This window comes from Globicephala melas, chromosome 3, assembly GCF_963455315.2.
Source record: "Globicephala melas chromosome 3, mGloMel1.2, whole genome shotgun sequence".
In the NCBI taxonomy this organism is placed as follows: domain Eukaryota; kingdom Metazoa; phylum Chordata; class Mammalia; order Artiodactyla; family Delphinidae; genus Globicephala; species Globicephala melas.
Window position 1 is genome coordinate 104,375,421 of NC_083316.1, and position 20,518 is coordinate 104,395,938.

General features: G+C 43.4%; 1 protein-coding gene and 1 pseudogene across 3 annotated transcripts in view; one reads left to right on the forward strand and one right to left on the reverse strand.

The window, feature by feature from the left end:
• The first annotated feature begins 207 nt into the window (after window positions 1-207).
• Window positions 208-20,518, forward strand: part of LMNB1 (lamin B1) — a 116,024-nt gene continuing 95,713 nt past the window's right edge. For all 3 annotated transcript variants that reach the window (XM_060296158.2, XM_030869751.2, XM_060296161.1), the window contains exons 1-2: window positions 208-339; window positions 444-947. In XM_060296158.2, the coding sequence (XP_060152141.1) occupies window positions 589-947 (359 nt within the window). In that variant the 5' untranslated portion in view covers window positions 208-339; window positions 444-588. The remainder of the gene's footprint in view (window positions 340-443; window positions 948-20,518) is intronic.
• Window positions 16,799-17,091, reverse strand: LOC132596963 (protein S100-A2-like; annotated as a pseudogene).

The window sequence follows — 20,518 nt, forward strand, 5'->3', positions numbered from 1 at the left end:
GCCTGATGGCCAGATTTTGAATTTACAGGCCCGGCCCCCGAGTTGCCGGCCCTCCATTGGCCAGCGACGGTCACGTGGATACGCCGGAGCGCGCCGGCCATCTTGGGGAGCGCGGCGCCGCGGCCCGCGCCACCTCCGCCCCCAGCGGCTCGCAGCCAGCCCGCCCCTCCGCCCTCCTCACCCCGCCCGCGGCTCAGCGCCGCCTGAGAGGAAACAAAGTGCTGCGGGCGGGAGACTCGGCGGCGGCGGCGGCGGCGGCGGCGGCGGCGGCGCGCGGACTCTGCTCGGCTCTCCCGGCCACCCTCACCCTGTATTTCCTGAGCGTGTGCGCGCGCGTGTGTGAGTGTGTGCATGTTTTCTTACAAAGGACGTTTTACGTTTAATTGATTCGTAGTCCTCCCCCTTTGCCCTTTGTGCTTGTAACCCCTCTCCCGCCATCCCAGGTGCTTCGTCCTTCCCCCCGACGTCTGCCTCTCCGCGAGCGCGGATCGTCGGTTCGTGCCTTCCCTCACGCTTCTCCGCCTGACGCCCCCTCCGTGTTCCGGCGCTGCCCGCGGCCTCAGCGCTCAGCTCTCCTCGCCGATCGCCATGGCGACAGCGACCCCCGTGCAGCAGCGGACGGGCAGCCGCGCCGGCGGCCCCGCCACGCCACTGAGCCCCACGCGGCTGTCGCGGCTGCAAGAGAAGGAGGAGCTGCGCGAGCTCAACGACCGGCTGGCCGTGTACATCGACAAGGTGCGCAGCCTGGAGACGGAGAACAGCGCGCTGCAGCTGCAGGTGACGGAGCGTGAGGAGGTGCGCGGCCGCGAGCTCACCGGCCTCAAGGCACTCTACGAGACCGAGCTGGCCGACGCGCGACGCGCGCTCGACGACACGGCCCGCGAGCGCGCCAAGCTGCAGATCGAGCTGGGCAAGTTCAAGGCCGAGCACGACCAGCTGCTCCTCAAGTGAGTGCCGGGGGCGCAGCTCGGGCGGGAGGGCGAGGGCCGGGGTGCTCACGTCCTTCGGAAGGGGCAGGGTCTCGGTCTCTAAGAAGGAGAAAGAATCTAGTGTATTTCAGCGGGGGCGGGGGTCGCGCGGGGGTCTCAAGCTGTAGTGATGGTGGGACCGGGATGCACATTTCCCGATCCTGGATACCCAGTGGGACTCGGCGAAGTGCGCGCCTGGGGCCGCCAGCGACAGGCGACCGGCTTCGGGCCTCGGACCCCGGGATCCAGAAGGCTTTAAACGCGCGGAGATCGGGCGGGCGCCAGGTGCGGGGAGGTGGCGTCTGGGCGCGCGCTCGAATGCGCGCCCCGGTTTCCGGCCAGGCCCGAGACAAAGCATCTGGTGGGTTTGCGGTGCAGGAATGGCCGGCCGGGGAGGACCGGCTGCCCGCCTGGAGAATGAATGAGCTCTGCGCGGGCGGAGAGAGGAAGGGGAGGGACCTGCCTCCGGCGTCCCGGTCTCCCGGGGGTGGGTCCCGCTTTGGCGCGCTCAGTCTTGGCCCTGTGACATTTTGCGATCTTTCTGCGCCTGCCTTGGGCGAAGAGGGAGGGGCGGAGTCTGAACTGCGCGCCACTGTCGACTCTGGGCAAGTTGGGTGTTCAAGCTGGTTAGCTTTCTCTGGGGAAAGGTGTCCTTTCTTTATGCCGAGACAGGCAGCGGTCTTTGGGTGTTTCTCTGCACCGGACTCCGCAAGCTGGGTTTTTTAACGTCTTGGCCACCGTTCTCGGATAGACGAACCGCCTGCCCTCCCGCAGCAGTCCTCTCCCCTAGCTTTTGTATCGCCCAGACATAGTCATTTGCTTTTTCGGGTGTAGGGGAGACCCAGCTCAGTCCCCGCATCTGTCCTTATGTTGACAGGCCAGGGCAGGTGAAAGGGTGTTGTGTAAACGTGGAGAGTTGTGGCGAGGGAGAGCTTGTAATTTTTTCACATAAGAGGGTCTGAATTTTTCAGTTCAGGGCACACGGGTAAACTAGCAAGCCTTTGCCGATCCTACCTTGCCTTTCTGATGAGCAAAATGGCATAGTTATCCTCAGTAGGCAGCTAGTGTTGATGTCACGCTTTAGAATATTGCTCGGTTTGCCTCCAGAATTCCGGTGGTCTTCATCCCCTCTTGCCAGTTGAAATCTCTGGAGATACCTGATTCTGACTTTGACTTTGTGTTCCCCTGAATGTCTCTCTGTCTCCGTGTAAATGTTCCTGTCTCAGTCTCTGTGATTTTCAGTATGTGAATCTCAACTTCCCCATCTTGTTAAATACTTGAAAAACGGTTCATAAAGAATATGTGCACTTGGTAAAAAAAAAAAAAATTGTATAGACAGGCTTATAGTGAAAAACGATGTCTCTTGCCTCCTTCCAGGAGACAATCACATTTAGCCTTTTTTGTTTTTATTTCTTTGAGTATTTAGTTCCACAAAATAAAAATAATAATAAGCTTATGTTTCTGTTTCCTGGATTTTCTAATCTTTGGAGTCGTCTTTTGAAATGGGTCAATTCACTCACTACTGTCTCCATCTTCCTCCAAACTTTTCATTACTGAATTTCTTCATATCTTGGATGCCATTGCTTATATGATTCACCATTATCACATGTACCACTAAGAAGAAAAACTTCAGGGCCAACTATGCAGGATCCATCCTGTTGGACCCACCCTGTTTTCAGAGATGTTAAAGTGTGACACAGATTAAGTATGTTACCTGCCAGTCACTGTTTTATGTAGAGGATACAGAGATTTGAAAAAAATAAGTTACTGCCCTTATGTTGATGATAGGGGAGATACCCAGCAAGCGAATAAAAATTGTATTTCAGCTAATCTGAAACATTTTGATGCTGGTGCTTTTATAATCTTTTCAGAAGGTATCCACTGAAGGTTTTTCACACAGTAACAAGACTGCCACCTGGCTGACTGTAGTTGTAAAATGCTCTGCATGGATTGTAAAATGCATGCTGGTTTCATCAAGATTAAAAAGTGAAGAATATATGTGTTAGAATCAATGAAATCAGTGAATGTGATATAATGTTAGGATAACAGATACTAGGGGAATAAAAATACAGCAGGGTGAAGGGATGGTATAGTTAAGGGAGGCCTGTCTGAGGGCTTGACAATTGAAAACAATTTTCTTTGAGATGTCAGGTAGTGTACTGGGATTTTATAGATAGATAAATATCTATATATAACTATATAGAGAGAGCCTGAACATATATATCTATTAGGATTAGATGTATTTTATTTTCTGATGTGCCATCAATTCCTCAAAACATACCACATTTTACTTTCATATTTCAATCCTGACTTTCTTTGTACAATTTTGTTCCTAAATAGCCTTCCATTTTTCTTGCTGATTAAAGAAAATTTTGCCTTTAGCATATCTTCAAACTTTTAAAAGACATCTAATCATAATATCTATTATATGAGGCTACTTTCTTCCCTTAAGCTCTCTGCTCTTAAGACATGATGTGCAGTTGACGTCCTAGGAATTTACCTGATTTAGACCCGGTTTCCTCCTGTATCATACATTTTCAGTTCCTTGGTTTCTTCCTTCATTTTATTGGAGAACATCCTTAAGTTACTTATTCAGAAATGATGGCAGGAGGTAGACTTTCCAAGTCTCGTGTATCTGAAAATAATTTTGATTTTTGTCTCATGCTTGATGAATAGTTGGGCTAGGTATAGAATACTGGTTCAACATTTTTCCTTACAGCTTGGAAAGTATCATATTGCCCCGTTGTCTTCTAGTAGCCAGTTGTTGTTCATGTCTACCTAATGCCAGTCACAGTTACTTTCTTTTGGTAATTGCTTTGCCTCTCGGGAAGCTTTGGAATTTTCTTTTCTCCTGGTTTTCTGGGATTGCATGGTGATAGGTCTAGGTATGGATATTCTCTTATGCATTGTAGTTGTTATAAGCAGGTCCTTTCCATTTAAAGTCTTGGTCTTTGTTTAGCTCTGGGAAATTTACTTTTTTCTGTATGTTTTCTGTGCTCCATTTTCTTTGTTCTCTCTTGTTGGAATGTTGAACTCCTGGGTTTCTTGTTTCCTTATACTTTTTTTCATCCTGGGAAATTACTTTGCTCTTCTCCAGCTCAATAGTGACATTTAAAGGCACAAGTCATACTTTTAATTCCAAGAAATCTTTTTGTACAGGTATTTCTCTTTTTTTCAGCTTGCGTTTATTTTTAAGGATGCATTATTTTCTTTAATCTGTCTGAGAGTAATATTTAGGGTTTTCTTTTTAAATTCTCTTCTGTTAATTGGATTATCTCTTTTCCCTCCCTGGTCACTTGTTCTTTTTGTTTGGTTTGCTTTTTATCTTCCTACTCATTTTTGTCAATTGCTGATCCTTGGTTGTCTACATTTTCAAATGAAGAACTAGGTAATGCTTGAATATTACTGCCGGGTTATTTAGGTAGCTCCTTCCCACTTTTCTGAGTGTAAGAGCAAATTAGGATCTCTTTATGTAGGAATGGGATGTATTCTTGGCCAACTTGTTGGAAAGCCTGCAGTTATGTTAAGGGGTGCCCAGGAGGGTGAGGTGCAAAGCTGTTTCATGAGTTAATCCCTCATTTTAAGTCTGCCTTACTTTCTCCTGTAGCCCCTGTGTGCACGTTCTGTGGTAGGTACTTTTATCTACATTTTTTTTTAAGCCACTAAGTTTTTATTTTTTTTAATTAATTAATTTATTTATCTTTGGCTGTGTTGGGTCTTTGTTGCTGCACACAGGCTTTCTCTAGTTGCAGCGAGTGGGGACTACTCTTCGTTGTGGTGCGCAGGCTTCTCATTGCAGTGGCTTCTCTTGTTGCAGAGCATGGGCCCTAGGCACGCAGGCTTCAGTAGTTGTAGCGTACGGGCTTAGTTGCTCCGGGGCATGTGGGATCTTCCCGGACCGGGGCTCAAACCCATGTCCCCTGCATTGGCAAGCAGATTCTTAACCACTGTGTCACCAGGGATGTCCTCTACATTTTATCTACTAGAAATTTGTTGAAATGTTTGCTAATGATCCTTTTTCTGTTCACTTTCTTGCTATGGGTTTATTCGTTGTTTACTGCTTTTTTTTCTTAATATTTATTTGTTTATTTTGGGCTGCGTTGGGTCTCCGTTCCTGCATGCGGGCTCTCTCTAGCTGTGGCGAGCAGGGGCCACTCTTGATTGCGGTGCGTGGGCTTCTCATTTGTGGTAGCTTCTCTTGTTGCTGAGCACGGGCTCTAGGCGCACAGGCTTTAGTAGTTGCAGCATGTGGGCTCAGTATTTGTGGCTCGCGGGCTCTAGAGAGCAGGCTCAGTAGTTGTGGTGCACGGGCTTAGTTGCTCTGTGGCATGTGGGATCTTCTCAGACCAGGGATCGAACCCGTGTCACCTGTGTTGGCAGGCGGATTCTTAACCACTGTGCCACCAGGGAAGTCCCTACTGCTTTTTTATTAGGGTCTAGTGGGGAGGTCAGTGCCTGTGCATAGTAATCCTTGGAAATCTTGGAAATATTTTAATTTTGAACAATAATTGAAGTACAATTTGTAAGATGAAAAAGAAGAAATGTTTTATTATCTGTTTGGGTCCATTGAGCTCTTTCGTTTAAGAATAATTTTCTGTAACTTATTTGGAGTTAGAGTCTTTGTAATTAGTCTGTTAGGTGGATTTAGATTAAGAAAGCAAGTCTCGGGGCTTCCCTGGTGGCGCAGTGGTTGAGAATCCGCCTGCCAATTCAGGTGACACGGGTTCGAGCCCTGGTCTGGGAAGATCCCACATGCCGCGGAGCAACTAGGCCTGTGCGCCTCAACTACTGAGCCTGCGCGTCTGGAGCTTGTGCTCTGCAACAAGAGAGTCCGCGACAGTGAGAGGCCTGTGCACCGCGATGAAGAGTGAGCCCCGCTTGCCGCAACTAGAGAAAGCCCTCGCACAGAAACGAAGACCCAACACAGCCAAAAATAAATAAATAAATAAGCTTTCATTTAAAAAGAAAGAAAAAAAAGAAAGCAAGTCTTGAGAGAATTATAGATTCCAAAATTACTTAGTCCCTTTTTGGTTCTTTAGCATACAACATACCTCAAAGACAGAAGAATTCTTGGAGACACTTGTCCTGCTAGAAAGAATTTGACAACGGCTTCTGTGCAGGTGGTCTCTTACAGGGAAACTGATCTTAGATCTAAGATATAGCTACTCCAGTTCATTCCAAGCCTAATTATATTTCATTGGAAGCTTTTTTGAATACTTGCCAAGAATGATGATGAATACCATCAGTCAACACTTTAAACAAAAAAGCAAAGAAAAATTGACTTAATTGAGAATTTCAGAATTAACTAATTCTGCAGGAAAACTAAATGTAAGAGAAAGTTATGTTTAACAGTTGTTCAGTAACTAATTTTGTGGATGCATACATTTTTTTTTTCTTCAGTGGTACAGATCCATAGTCTTTTATGTAAAACCCTTATAGCCACAAGTGTTTGGAATTAAAAGCAATTCCAACTTTAAGAAGGTAGTATGATGCGTATACTGTATATGACACCCCAGTGGGGTCTGGGGTAGCACTCTATGTGAAACAGGTATTTCTGCAGGGAAAGATTAATAGTCACAGTAAATGGAGAAAGACAACTAAAAATAGCCTCATGTCCATTCAGGTCAAGTTTTGTCACCAAATGAATTAATGAAAATTTAAGTTTTAGAGCTCTGGGATTACATATAAGAGTAATAATTCATGTTTTTTAATTGACTACTTCTTAGTAACTTCGCTTGACTCATCAGGTTCTAGAAGTTGTGCTTTATTCCACAAACACAAATAAATTTGATTGATTGATTGGTTCACAGTAGATATTCAAGCTTGAAAGGATGCAAAATTGACTCTAAAGTCATTTTCTCTTTTGAGAATTATGAATTAATTAGGAAACTGGAGATGGGGGCTCACTGGAATATAACTAATATAATGGATGCTGTAGCATTGTTTGAGATGCTGAGCAAGTCAATTTACTGTCCCTTCATTAAAAAAAATATTTTTAAAAGGATGTCCCAGGACTTCCCTGGTGGCATAGTGGATAAGAATCCACCTGCCAGGCTTCCCTGGTGGCGCAGTGGTTGGGAGTCTGCCTGCCGATATAGGGGACGTGGGTTCGTGTCCCGGTCAGGGAGGATCCCGCATGCCGCGGAGCGGCTGGGCCCGTGAGCCGTGGCCACTGGGCCTGTGCATCTGGAGCCTGTGCTCCGCGGCGGGAGAGGCCACAACAGTGAGAGGCCCGGGTATCGCAAAACAAACAAACGAACAAAACAAAAAAAAGAATCCACCTGCCAATGCAGGTGCCACAGGTTTGATCCCTGGTCTGGGAGGATCCCATATGCCATGGAGCGGCTAAGCCTGTGCGCCACAACTACTGAACCCACATCCTGCAACTGCTGAAGCCCGTGTGCCTGGAGCCCGTGCTCCACAACAAGAGTAGCCGCCGCAATGTAATGAGAAGCACATGCACCGCAACAAAGAATAACCTCTGCTCACCACTAGAGAAAGCCTGCGCACAGCAACAAAGACCCAGTGCAGCCAAAAATATAAAACTAAATCTTAAAAAAAAATAAAAAGGATGTCCCAAGAAACATAGTTTAGTGTATTATAGGTATTGGGCCTCAAAGCCAGTGTTTTCAAATTAGTCTTTGAGATACTGGACAAAAAATTTGTTATTTAAAGCAGAATTTCATATCTTTTCAAAACAGATGGTGCTTCTTTTTAAATATAATTTCATGAAAAGAAAAGTTTTTCTCAAAATAGAATAAAGTGTAATGTTGCTTGTATTTTTTTCACAGTATATATGCACCTGAAGATTTGTAGGCTTCCTACCTTCGTCCCCAAGCAAGTTTTGAATAGGATAGGTTTGAGGTTGAGGGGATCAAGCCTACATAGTATATTCCTTTGGGAAAACGACATTCCTCTGATTTTGCTTTGTCAGTACGTTAGTAAGGAAACTTCTGTTGGGAAATTTGGATTTGTGTGTTTTCGTTAAAAAATACGTACAGATGTTCACGTGCTACTCGCATGTATAATTGGGACACTTGTCAGTCACAGTAGCTTGAGATACAGTAGTGTTAAGCAAGAGCACTACATGAAGTTGCACCTTCCTACATTTTGTGACTTGGGGCAGGTATTAATACTTTAATTCTTTGAGCTTTCATGCCTCATCTGTGTAATTGGGATAAGGCATAACTAGTAGTTTTCTGAATCTCAGGAAGAATTAAGAAACCCAGATCTTTTTCTAGCCTGTCATTTACTTGTCTCATAATAACGGGTGGATTTTTATCAGAATTGGCTATTTGAATAAATTAGGAAGTATATGGAAGTGAAAGTAAATCAGATAAACTATTTTTTTTCTCTTTCTTTGGGGAGAAGTGGATGCTGGGGATTTACTGTATATTTGGACTTATTGTATATGTTTACTGTGTTGACTTTCTACATATTCTGGTCACACAGAATGAAATTTAGGTGCAGGGCTAAACAGTATCTTCAGGGTTGTTTTAACATTAATATTTTTCAGTTTTCAAACCTAAAGTAATAAATGCTAATCTGCTCTAGGGACTTTCCTTTGTAGGTAGAATAATTAATTGAAAAACAAAAATTTGATCCCATATATTACTTGGTCTTTTGTTTATGTCCTTATTTTGCCCTGGTAGAAGCAAGTTGCCAGTAACACCCTTGCCTTAATATGAGAGGTATAAAACTTCATGGTAAATATTACTTTAATTTTCAAGGGAAGAACAGGAAGGATAGACGCCTAGAATTGGTGTTAAAGTCTAGGTGACAGGTCCTAAGTAATGAAACCATCATGATGCTTCCTTTCCATGCTTTCAAAGGATGTTTGGTAGAGCGTATGTTTTGGAGTTGTTTATTTAAACTAGGAGGTTAGACTAGGTAATCTTTTGGTGTACCCAGGCTCAAGGAAGTAAACACACAGAATGAAAGATAAAGCACTGTAAAAATATGCTGCTGAATGTTTTTTTTTTTTCTCCATATACTCCATTATGCTTGTTCTTTTCATTTGTCCAGATGACTTCACCTCAGGTATTTCTGAGTTAGAGATCTTTAGACTATTGCATCATCACTGTAGGTCTATTTCATGCACAAATAGTGAGAATGAGCCTTAAGTGTTAATTGGGTGACGACACCCTGTCTAACTGAAGTTCCCAATTATTTCTAGGATCCAGGGAAGTTTCCTAATCAGAGTTTTTAACTTCTTTTTTTTTTTTTTTTCCAATATATCTCTCTGATAAAAGGGATTGTGTTTTGGCTGTTATATTTGGGAAATTTTAAAAAACTAATTTTTTTGTTACACAAAAATTATATATTCATTATGGAAAATTAGAAAATACAGATAAACACCAAGAAGAAAATAAAAGTCACCCTTAGTTCCATAAATAAGAGCTCTAAGTTTTTCTTTTTATATCCATATTATTAACGAAAAATGGGTTCATGATAAATATTGATGCATAACCTTCTTTCATGCTACACTGCTTTGTGAACTTCTTTACATGTCAGTAAATGTGCTATATCGTCATTTTGAAGATACGTCAACAGCCTTTAATGGGTAGGGTTAGTTTACCATGACCAGAGATGTCAGCTTTGCAGTGACTACCTAATTTCTCAGAGGCCGTAGAGGGCCATGATTATCCTCTTCCCGCTTTCTGACAATATCAAATTTTTTCTCCTGGTTAACATATTGATAAAAATGGTTAAATGTTAAACTAATTTACTGGTGAAATGTTAACCATTGGATAAAGTAATTACAACTTGGCCAGTTTTTGATGCCAGTAACAGCATATGGGTGTCCATTTGGGGGAATTTATTTTTAATTTCTGCAGGTTCTTTTTAGTTCTCGATCATTTTTATTGTTCTGCTCATGTTGCAAACATAAAGGAGTAAAAAGATCCACATTTGGGTCATAATCTTAGGTTTCTGCTGATATCTTTGCTGTAGACCTAGATGATAAGTGAGACTTTCCCTAGCTAATATGTTTACTTGGTCCTTTTTTTTTTTTATGGTACACGAGCCTCTCACTGTTGTGGCCTCTTCCGTTGCGGAGCACAGGCTCCGGACGCGCAGGCTCAGCGGCCATGGCTCACGGGACCAGCCGCTCCGCGGCATGTGGGATCCTCCCGGACCGGGGCACGAACCCGCATCCCCTGCATCGGCAGGCGGACTCTCAACCACTGCGCCACCAGGGAAGCCCTACTTGGTCCTTTTTAAATTTAATTTTTTGCCTTTATTGCATTTGTATGTATGTATGTATGTATTTATTTATGCATGCGATACGCGGGCCTCTCACTGTTGTGGCCTCTCCCGTTGCGGAACACAGGCTCCTTAGGCGCAGGCTCAGCGGCCATGGCTCACGGGCCCAGCCACTCCGCGGCATGTGGGATTTTCCCGGACCGGAGCACGAACCCGTGTCCCCTGCATCGGCAGGCGTACTCTCAACCACTGCGCCACCAGGGAAGCCCCGCATTTGTGTTTATTGATCATAGGATTATAGCACATTTATAGCTTGGAGGGGACTTGGATCATCTGATCTATCCAGCCCACTGTGTAGGTTCAGAAATTGAGACCTAGAGAGATAAGAATACTGGTACAAGATGCGGGACAAAAAGAGCTAACATTTATCTTCTGCTTATTGTGTTTGCCAGGTACTATGCTAGGTGCTTTACAGACACTGTCTTTTAAGTGTTATGATAACCCTGTTTGGTGGGTGAGGAAACTTGAGGCTCAGAGAGGTTAAATATTTTGCTTGGGATAACTTAGCAGATCAATGGCAGAGCTAGAATAGATCCTCGCTCTGTCTTCTAGCATTGTTACAGGGTTTTTACGTGGATCATGCCATTTAATACCGACCTGAAGCAGGCCCATGGAGCACTGTCATCTGTCTTACATAAGACTGTTGACTTTCAGGTTTGGGTGCTACTTTTGGAAATGGTACTAGATGTGAGTTTTTCACAGTGATATTTGAGATAATCTTGGATTTGTCAGGAGGGTGCAGTAACTGAGGCAGCTGCTTGAAATACTGAGGGCTTCATTTGCTAATAAGGAAAGGGTAAAAATGAATTACTGAAAGAGACCTCTTTTGTCTTTTCTTCCTTGTTGAAGAACTTCCTACTTTACTCCGTGCCTTAATAATAACTTTAAAATAAACTAAAATCTCTAAATAAGTCTTGAATACTCATGGCAGAAATATTGTTTTCATTTTTTATTCAGCACACATTTGTGGAACAGGTACTGTTACGAAGTGCAGGCTTGTACTGCTCGCCACACAGAAGGCCAGTAAATTGAGAAACGAGTTGTTGGGGCAAAGAATAGTGACTTTATTTGGAAGCCTAGCACACCAAGAAGATGGTGGACTAGTTTCCCAAAGAACCATCTTGCCTGGGTTTGGGTGCTAGTTTCTTTCAGAACAAAGAAGGGGAGGTGAGGGGTAAAGTAAAAAAGGTGATACATTGTTGCTAATATTTCCTGGTTCAGGCCAGAACGGGAGGGGATATATTCATTTCTTCTTACCTGCATCCATTCCCAGGTGGGCCTGGTTAGGGTATTCCTAGTGAACTAAACGAAGGTATTTTAGCTTAACTGGGAGACAGGGTTCCTGGAGATGCTCATTATGTATACTTTAAGCTGTAGGCAACATCCATTTAATGATTAACTTATAGCAAAAGCAATAGAATACAAAGGTTAAAGTAGAAGAAACAGATCAATATGGAGTCAGGTTCTTCCCTATTACAAGTACTACATGCCAGGCCTTGAATCAGATGCTGGTAACAGGGAGATGGGACACTTAGTGCCTGTTAACAAGTTGCTTACAATGTAGTGAGGAAGATATAAAATGCACTACAGTATTGTGATACTGTAACTGCAATATGCTAGTACAATGTAACAAATGCTGTGATAGCAGTACCCACATCTTGCTATGGAGAAAGGGGCTACCCCTTTCTCCATACCACGTAAAGCAGAGTAGGAGCTTTGTAAAGTTTTGAGAGACATCCCAGAGGAATTGGGGAGGCAGTGAAATCTGAGTGTTGAGAGATAAGTAGGGTTGGCTTCTAAATGGAAAACATTAGTAGAGGTGTTGTCCTGAAAGGCAAGGAGATTTACAAAGGAATGGTAGTACAGTTTTGGTGTGATAAGGCCTAGAAAGTGTCCATTGACTTTGGTTCGTGGGAACTTATTGTTGACTGTGAGGAGCATCTAATGGTAGAGAAGAGCAGTAGGGTCAAAGCCACTGACCATAATTAAGGAAGAAATGGGAATAAAGGTCATGAGTTTAGGTCATAAAGAGTGATGTGAAAGGAAGAAGACATTCTTAAAGGTCGATTTAAAGTAGAGTCTTACTCAATGTTTATATAACAAAACACTGGATAGGGTACCAGAACACTTATCCCTCTAACATTCTGTACTAAAAAAATGATGGCTTCACCGCCTTTGCTTAAAACACTTTAAGTGGCTTCCAGGATAGTAGCTTCTAGGATGAAGAGTAAAATCCTCAGTATTACCTAATACTAGGGTGGCCGTATAATTTAGCATTCAAACAGGGTTACTTCCTTCTTGGTGTGAGAGAGGGAGCTATTGATAATTATGCTGGGACACTGGCATCAATGGAAATTACCCTAGACAAACTTGGACATACCTAAAAGTTCTTCTCTTCATGAGCTGGCTCCTGAATGACTGTGGCTTCAACTCACACCATACTTGGTCTTGCTCTCTCCTCTCCAACCATGAAATTTTTTATTCAGTCCTGTTTACCATGCTGTCTCTTAATAGGGCCTTTGCATATGCAGTTTCCTTTGTCTGGACTTCTGTCATCATTGGGTTAACTCCTCCTTAAACCTCAGATCTCTAATTCATTTCTTAGGGAAATCTTCCCTATCCGGTTTTGTAAATGTGAGCTTTTACAAAAAAACCCCCAAAACCTGTGACTATCCAACAAATGCGTATGTGTGAACATAATTTAAGGATTCAGAGATCTCCAAGACTTCTTATGAAAAAATTACCTTCAACTATTTTAACTGCTCCTTTGATATTTATCTTGATATCTAAATGGCATTATTGACTTTGTGCCATGGAAGTTGAGGAATTGACTTTTTCATTTTGTTCTTCATAACAAATTTTTCTTCCTCTTATCCTCCCAATAGTCATACATTACATTTTAGTTGAGATTAGTTTAGATCAGTTTTGGTATATAAAGTATTATTTCACTGTGTTCTGCTGCAAATGCGTCTGTAGCACCAATTCGCTCATATGTGACTGGTAAATAGAGAAATGATATTGTAATTAGAGGTTGTATTGACTTACATATGACTTTTCCTAGTAAAGGAGAGTCAGAATATCAAGAGTAGAGTTCAGAGGGAAAGAAAGCTCTGATTTCAACTCTATTTTAAGAAAGTTAAAGGAGTGCCTGCACCCAGGATTCCCTCCCCCAGAGAGGTGTGCACCACCTTTGTTCTTGTAGCCGGGGTTGTGTTCAGTGTCTATTTCTATCTCTAATGTCTCAGTTTCTGCAAGCCAGCATGGCCACTCTGATGTTGTTGTGCATCTCTGAGCATCTCTTGAGGCAGCTCTAGACACACTAAACTGACTGCTTGCATTGTCCAAGTCATCTCCTGGAGTACTAATTATCATCATTATTATTTTTAAAAATTTATTTTTATTTTTAAAGTTTGTTTTTGGCTGCGTTGGGTCTTTGTTGCTGCACGTGGGCTTTCTCTAGTTACGGTGAGTGGGGGCTACTCTTCGTTGTGGTGCATGGGCTTCTCACTGGTGGCTTCTCTTGCAGAGCATGGGCTCTAGGCGGTTGGGCTTCAGTAGTTGTGGCATGCAGCCTCAGTAGTTCTGGCTCGTGAGCTCTAGAGCATAGGCTCAATAGTGTGGCACACGGGCTCAGTTGTTCTACGGCATGTGGGATCTTCCCGGACCAGGGCTCAAACACGTGTCCCCTGCACTGGCAGGTGGATTCCTAATCACTGAACCACCAGGGAAGTCCCTGGGGTACTAATTATGTTACTGCTAGTGCTCTGGTTACAAGGTTGCATAGGTTTTTAGTGGTTTGTTCCAACCTTATTTTTCCCATTCTTTTTAAATTTTAATATGTGCAGAATGTAAGAGTTTTCAGGAACACATATATTTTGTTATAGCAAAAATACCTATACTCTATGAACATAACCCCCAGCAGAATTCAACAGTGTACTATACTTAGTTTCCCTTCCCTATACCACCTTTTGATTGTCTGTGAAAATAGTATTTTTCCTACTTACTTAATTTTGTCTAACTATAAAGAAAGATGATACCAGTTGTTAAAACACCAAGTCATTCAGAATCAGGAGGCTTTCTATTAGTTTTATCTTATTTAAAAGAAAATATTTATTTATTATTGGGCTGCGTTGGGTCTTAGTTGTGGCACGCGGGATCTTCATTGTGGCATGTGGGGTTTTTCATTGTGGTGCGTGGGCTTCTCTCTAGCTGTGGCACGTGAGCTCAGTAGTTGCAGCACGCGGGCTCTCTAGTTGTAGCACGTGGGCTCTCCAGTTGTGGCTCACAGGCTCCAGAGCACACGGGCTTAGTAGTTGTGGAGTGTGGGCTTAGGTGCCCTGCGGCATGTGGGATCTTAGCTCCCTGACCAGGAATCAAACCTGCGTCCCCTGCTTTGGAAGGTGGATTCTTAACCACGGGACCACGAGGGAAGTCCCAGTTTTATCTTATTAAAGAAGTAGCATTTGGAGTCTGTGCTCTTTTCTAGTCTAGTTGCATTTCATAAGCATTGATAGTTTTGGTATAGAATTCTAAGTTGTAAAGAATATTTCCTCAGGATTTTGAAGGCATGCTCTACAGTTTTCTAGCTTCTGTTGTTGCTAAGAAGTACTAATGAGTGAAAAGTTAAAAAGCTTGTATCATCTTTGTGGTCTAATTCTTAAATTTCACAAGGATGTTCCTTGGTGTGGATCTTTTTTCATCCACTGTGCTGGTCATTTGGTGAGAATTCTTCAGTCTGGAAATTCATGTCTTCAGTTCTTGGAAACATTCTTAAGTTATTTTATTGATGATTTCTTCCTCTTATTACTTTTGGAGACTCCTGTTATTCAAATGTTGGACCTCTTAAATTGATCCTTTAGTTTTCTTATCTTAAAAAATCTCTTCTTCTCTGCTAGATGTTCTCAATTTTATCTTCCAATTTTTGCTGTCATATTCAAAATTTCCAATAGCTTCTTTTTATTCTCAATGGTTCTTTAGAGCATACTGATCTCATTTCAGTTTCATGGATGCAATGGTTGCTCTTTTCAGAAGTCTCCGTTTTCCTTCATAGTTCCTGATTGTTCCAAGTTAATTTCCTTTTCTAATTGTTTAGGTCTTTGTATCTGTCAGGAAACCAATAGATATCTTAATCAGAAAGGAAAACAATATGGAAAGTAGATGCTTATAAAAAATTATTAGAAGGGTCAGAGAAGCAGTAACAATACCTCAAACTGTAGAACTGATCTTCTTTGGGAGCTTTTATGTCTGAGGTCACCACTGAAACCACTGAATTGAAAAACAGTGTATAGCTAGCTATACTTCAGGACCAGGAAGCTGTCACTGCTGTTGCTGTAAGAATAACTGCCTCAAGACACCAAGCAAACTGGAGAATGGACTTAGAATGGACATTATTTCAGAAAAACTCTACAGACCAATATCCCTTATGAATATAGGTGCAAAAATACTGGCAAACCAAACCCACCAACATGTAAAATGATTATACACCATCACCAAGTGGGATTTATCCTGGGAATGCAAGGTTGGTTCAGTCTGTGAAAGTAAACAGTGTAATATACCTTATTAATAGAACGAAGGACCAAAACCATATGATCATCCCAATAGAGGAAGAAAAAGCATTTGACAAAATGTACCAGTCTTTCATGATAAAAATATTCAAATGAGGGATAAAAGGGAACTTCTTAACTTGGTAAAAGGTATCTGTGAAAAACCTGTAGCTAACATCATATTTAATGGTAAGGACTGACTGCTTTCTCCCTAACGTCAGGAATAAGACAGGGTTGCCCACTCTTACCACTTATATACAACATTGTATTGGAGGTTCTAGCCAGGGCAGTTAAGGAAGAAAAAGAAATCAGGCATTCAGATCAGAAAAGAAGTAGTAAAACAGCTACACAGTTGATGCTTGAACAGCATGGGGGTTGGGGGGGGCCGACTTTTGCAAGGCAAAAATCCATGTATAACTTATAGTCAATCCTCTGTAGCCAAACAACTGCAGATCATGTAGTAATATAGTTTTTAGTATTGAAAAAAATCTTCACATAAGTGGACCCTTGTAGTTAAAACCTTTGATGTTCAAGGGTAACCGGTGTCTCTATTTGCAGATGAAATGATTCTAAGAAAATCCTAAGGAATCTGTAAAAAACAAAAACTAAAAACTCTTGAAAGCTAATAAACAAGCTCAGCAAGATTTCAGGGTATGAAAGCAATGTACAAAACTCAGCTGTATTTCTGTAAACTAGCAGTGAACACTTTCAAAAATGAAATTAAGAAAACTTCATTTTCCGTAGCATCAAAGAGATGAAGTACTTAGGAATAAATTGAACAGAAGAAGTACAAGACTTGTATACTGAGAGTCACAAAACATTGTTGAAAGAAATTAAAGAAGACCTAAATAAGTGGAAGGACATCCTATATTGATGGATTAGAAGACTTAATATTGGCATATATATATGTATTTTTGGCGGGGGAGATGTCAAGAAGCAAAAACATCTACTGAATATAAAACTAAAAAAGACAGAGTCCTCCTGGGCCCAAGAGACCCATGGCAGGGAGCCAAGAGTTCTGCATCAGCGCTGCTCTGGGGAGCCCTGGAAGAAGTCATTGCACACGGTAGTGATGAGGGGTAGAAAAACAGTGTACTCCTGGAAGTCCACCTACTGGTTGCTGTCCTCGTCCAGATCACCCATCAGCTTCTTCAGGCCCTCCTCATCCACCTTCTCCACCACAAAGTTGGGCAGCTCCCTGTGCAGAATTCCTTCATCTCCCCCTTAGTCAGCTTGAACTTGTTGCCCTCTTGGTTGGAGTACTTGTGGAAGGTGGTGACCATCACAGCCAGAACCTGCTTCAGGGGACTGGACATCTTGGATCTGGGGCTGCTGGTCTTGGAGGGTCTCCTGGGGAGGTGGGGGTTGGCTGTGGTTCTTCTGGGACCATGAAAGCTGGTGGCAGACATTTTGGGGAGTATCCATCTGCATGAACTCTCCTCGAGGTGGACATCTTGCCCAGGTAACCAGACTGAGACCTGGCCCCACCCAACAGTCTGTAGGCTCCAGTGCTGGGATACCACAGGCCAAGCCGCCAACCAGGTGGGAACACAGCCCCACCCATCAGCAGACAGGCTGCCCTAAGACTTCCTGAGCCCACAGCCATGTCTAGACACCTTAATATTGTTAAGATGGCAATTCTCCCCAAATTGACCCACAGATTCAGTGCAGTTTCTATCAGAATCACAGCTGCCTCATTTGTAAATTGAGAAGCTGAGCCTAAAATTTAAATGGAAATGCATGGTATCCAGAATAGCCAAAACAATCTCAAAAATTGGAGGAGTCAGTTCTTGGTTTCAAAGTTTACTACAGGGGCTTCCCTGGTGGCGCAGCGGTTGAGAGTCCGCCTGCCGATGCAGGGGTACACGGGTTCGTGCCCCGGTCCGGGAAGATCCCACATGCCGCGGAGCGGCTGGGCCCGTGAGCCATGGCCGCTGAGCCTGCGCTCTGCAACGGGAGAGGCCACAACAGTGAGAGGCCCGCGTACCGCAAAAAAAAAAAAAAAAAAGTTTACTACAGTAATGTGTGTGGTATTGATATAGGACAAAAGAATTTCAGTTTTTTTTTTTTTTTCCCCCTTTGCGGTACATGGGCCTCTCACTGTTGTGGCCTCTTCCGTTGCGGGGCACAGGCTTCGGACGCGCAGCCTCCGGATGCGCAGGCTCAGCGGCCATGGCCCACGGGCCCAGCAGCCGCTCTGCATGTGGGATCCTCCCGGACCGGGGCACGAACTTGTGTCCCCTGCATCGGCAGGCAGACTCTCAGCCACTGCGCCACCAGGGAAGCCCAGAATTTCAGGTTTTAATGACCCTGCTTGTCAGCAGTAAAATTGCCACAAAGACCAGGACGGTGGCCCCATGATACTTCCTTCTTTCATTGCTTATGGATGTATTAGAGTACCTAATTTGCATCCAGAAGCCTAGCTGCAAGAGATTCTGGCAAATGTAGGTTTTAGTTTTCTAGTTTAAGAAAGCACAACTGGGAGGGTGGTATGGCCATTGGGTGAGTCAATTCACAGAATTTTTCTCTGAGGTCTGATGACTATTGTATGTCCTCTGTATTCAGAAGTAGGGCTCTAAAAATCTGATGGGAAGCTCTACGCATGAGTGGGGCTTCTTGACTAAGCTTCATTGTGTAACAGTGGAATCATTTCACTGGGAACACCCAGTATCAGTGTCTTCAGGTCTTCTCTCTTGGGCTTTGGCTGCACAGCGTACTTTAAGCTGAGGGAGATTGAGAGGCAACATCAGCATCTGTAAAAGTCCACTGGAATTCTCCTGCCTTTTCAGTATGGTAGTGCTGCCTTTGGCTGTACCAGGTGACACCAGGTCTGAGATTCTGTTTTATTCCTTAGAGAGTAAACCTTTCCTCTTTTATCCTGGTGAATGAGGGGCCATTGGCCCAGGAGCATGGAGTGCGATCTGCTTTGCTTCTTAGATAGATTTTCATCTAGTCCTACTTCAGAGTACCAGGGTATCTCTTGCTATCAGCAGTATCTGCAGTATAAATTAGGTTACTTCTCACATAGCCCTGTGTCTGGCTTTGGGATTCAGCACTCTTGGGTGGACTAAGCTCGTTTTCACTCATCTAATTTCAGCTTCTAAAATTTTGTTCTTTCCTCGTCAGTTGTTTTCATTGTGAATTTGTTCCTCAGTTGTTTAGTTGTGTTTCTGTAAGGGGTAATAGTGGAGTAATGTCTAATGTGCCATTTTTACCCAGAAGTTACATCAGGTGTTCTTGCAGCACTGTGTACTTTTTTGTCTTAGACAAGAAAGTTGCTGACAAGTTTGATTTGTTAAGACAATTTTGTGTGATTGATTGATTCCCTTATTAGAGTGGAATCTCTCTGTGGACAGGGCTAGTGTCTGATTTTGCTTCTTGTATCAGCACATTTCCTAGCACTCTCTAGGCTCCCCCAAAATAATTATTGACTTAGTAATAACCATTTTTTTAGGAGACTATTTTCCTATAAGATTGGGTTGCATATAACCCATAGAGGAGCAGTGAAATAACTAATGATACCAGTAACTGTATTGTTGGATAAAATCTGGGTTTGAAAAGTGATTTTCTGATGTGAAAAATGGCTATTGGCATAAAATCAGTCTCTTTCTGACCACACTGTATAAAATGATCACCCTCCCCTCTTCTCTCTCTCTTTTTTAAAAATAAATTTTATTTATTTATTTATTTTTGGCTGTGTTGGGTCTTCGTTGCTGTGCGTGGGCTTTCTCTAGTTGCGGCAAGCGGGGCTACTCTTCATTGCGGTGTGTGGGCTTCTGTTGCAGAGCATGGGCTCTAGGTGTGTGGGCTTCAGTAGTTGTAGCACGCGGGCTCAGTAGTTGTAGCTTGCGGGCTCTAGAGTGCAGGCTCGATAGTTGTGGCGCACGGGCTTAGTTGCTCCACAGCCTGTGGGATCTCCGTGGACCAGGGGTTGAACCCGTGTCTCCTGCATTGGCAGGTGGATTCTTAACCGCTGCGCCACCAGGGAAGTCCCTCTCTAACTCTTTATTCTGATTTATTTTTCTTCAAAATACTGATTACCCCAACTGTATAGGTATTTGTTTATTGTTTGCTTCTCCCCAGTATAGGGTACCTTCCATAAGATCAGATGGTATATATATATATGTGTATATATATATATATATATATATATATATATTTTTTTTTTTTTTTTGCCATACGCGGGCCTCCCACTGTTGTGGCCTCTCCCATTGTGGAGCACAGGCTCCGGACGCACAGGCTCAGCGGCCATGGCCCACGGGCCTAGCTGCTTCGCGGCACGTGGGAACTTCCTGGACCATGGCACAAACCCGTGTCCCCTGCATCGGCAGGCGGACTCTCAACCACTGCGCCACCAGGGAAGCCCCGGGATGGTATATTTTGTTCGTTGCTGATTTCCACACACCCAGATCAGTGGCCTGGCGTATATAACGAAGTTGTGATTGTTGGTTGTTTTTTTTCCCCAATAAGTCATTTTTTGTTAGGACTTAAACTGTATGTGTCCACTCCCCACTCCTGTGTCTATTATGTCAGTGGATTTCTTTTGTTCAGAGAAATGGTTCTGTGGTCCAGTGTTGGTCTTATTTAATATTTTTCCTAATTTTAATCTGATTGCAATTAGGGATTGCCTGATTTTTTTTTTTTTTTTTTTTTTTTTGTGGTACGCGGGCCTCTCACTGTTGTGGCCTCTCCGGTTGCGGAGCACAGGCTCTGGATGCGCAGGCTCAGCGGCCATGGCTCACG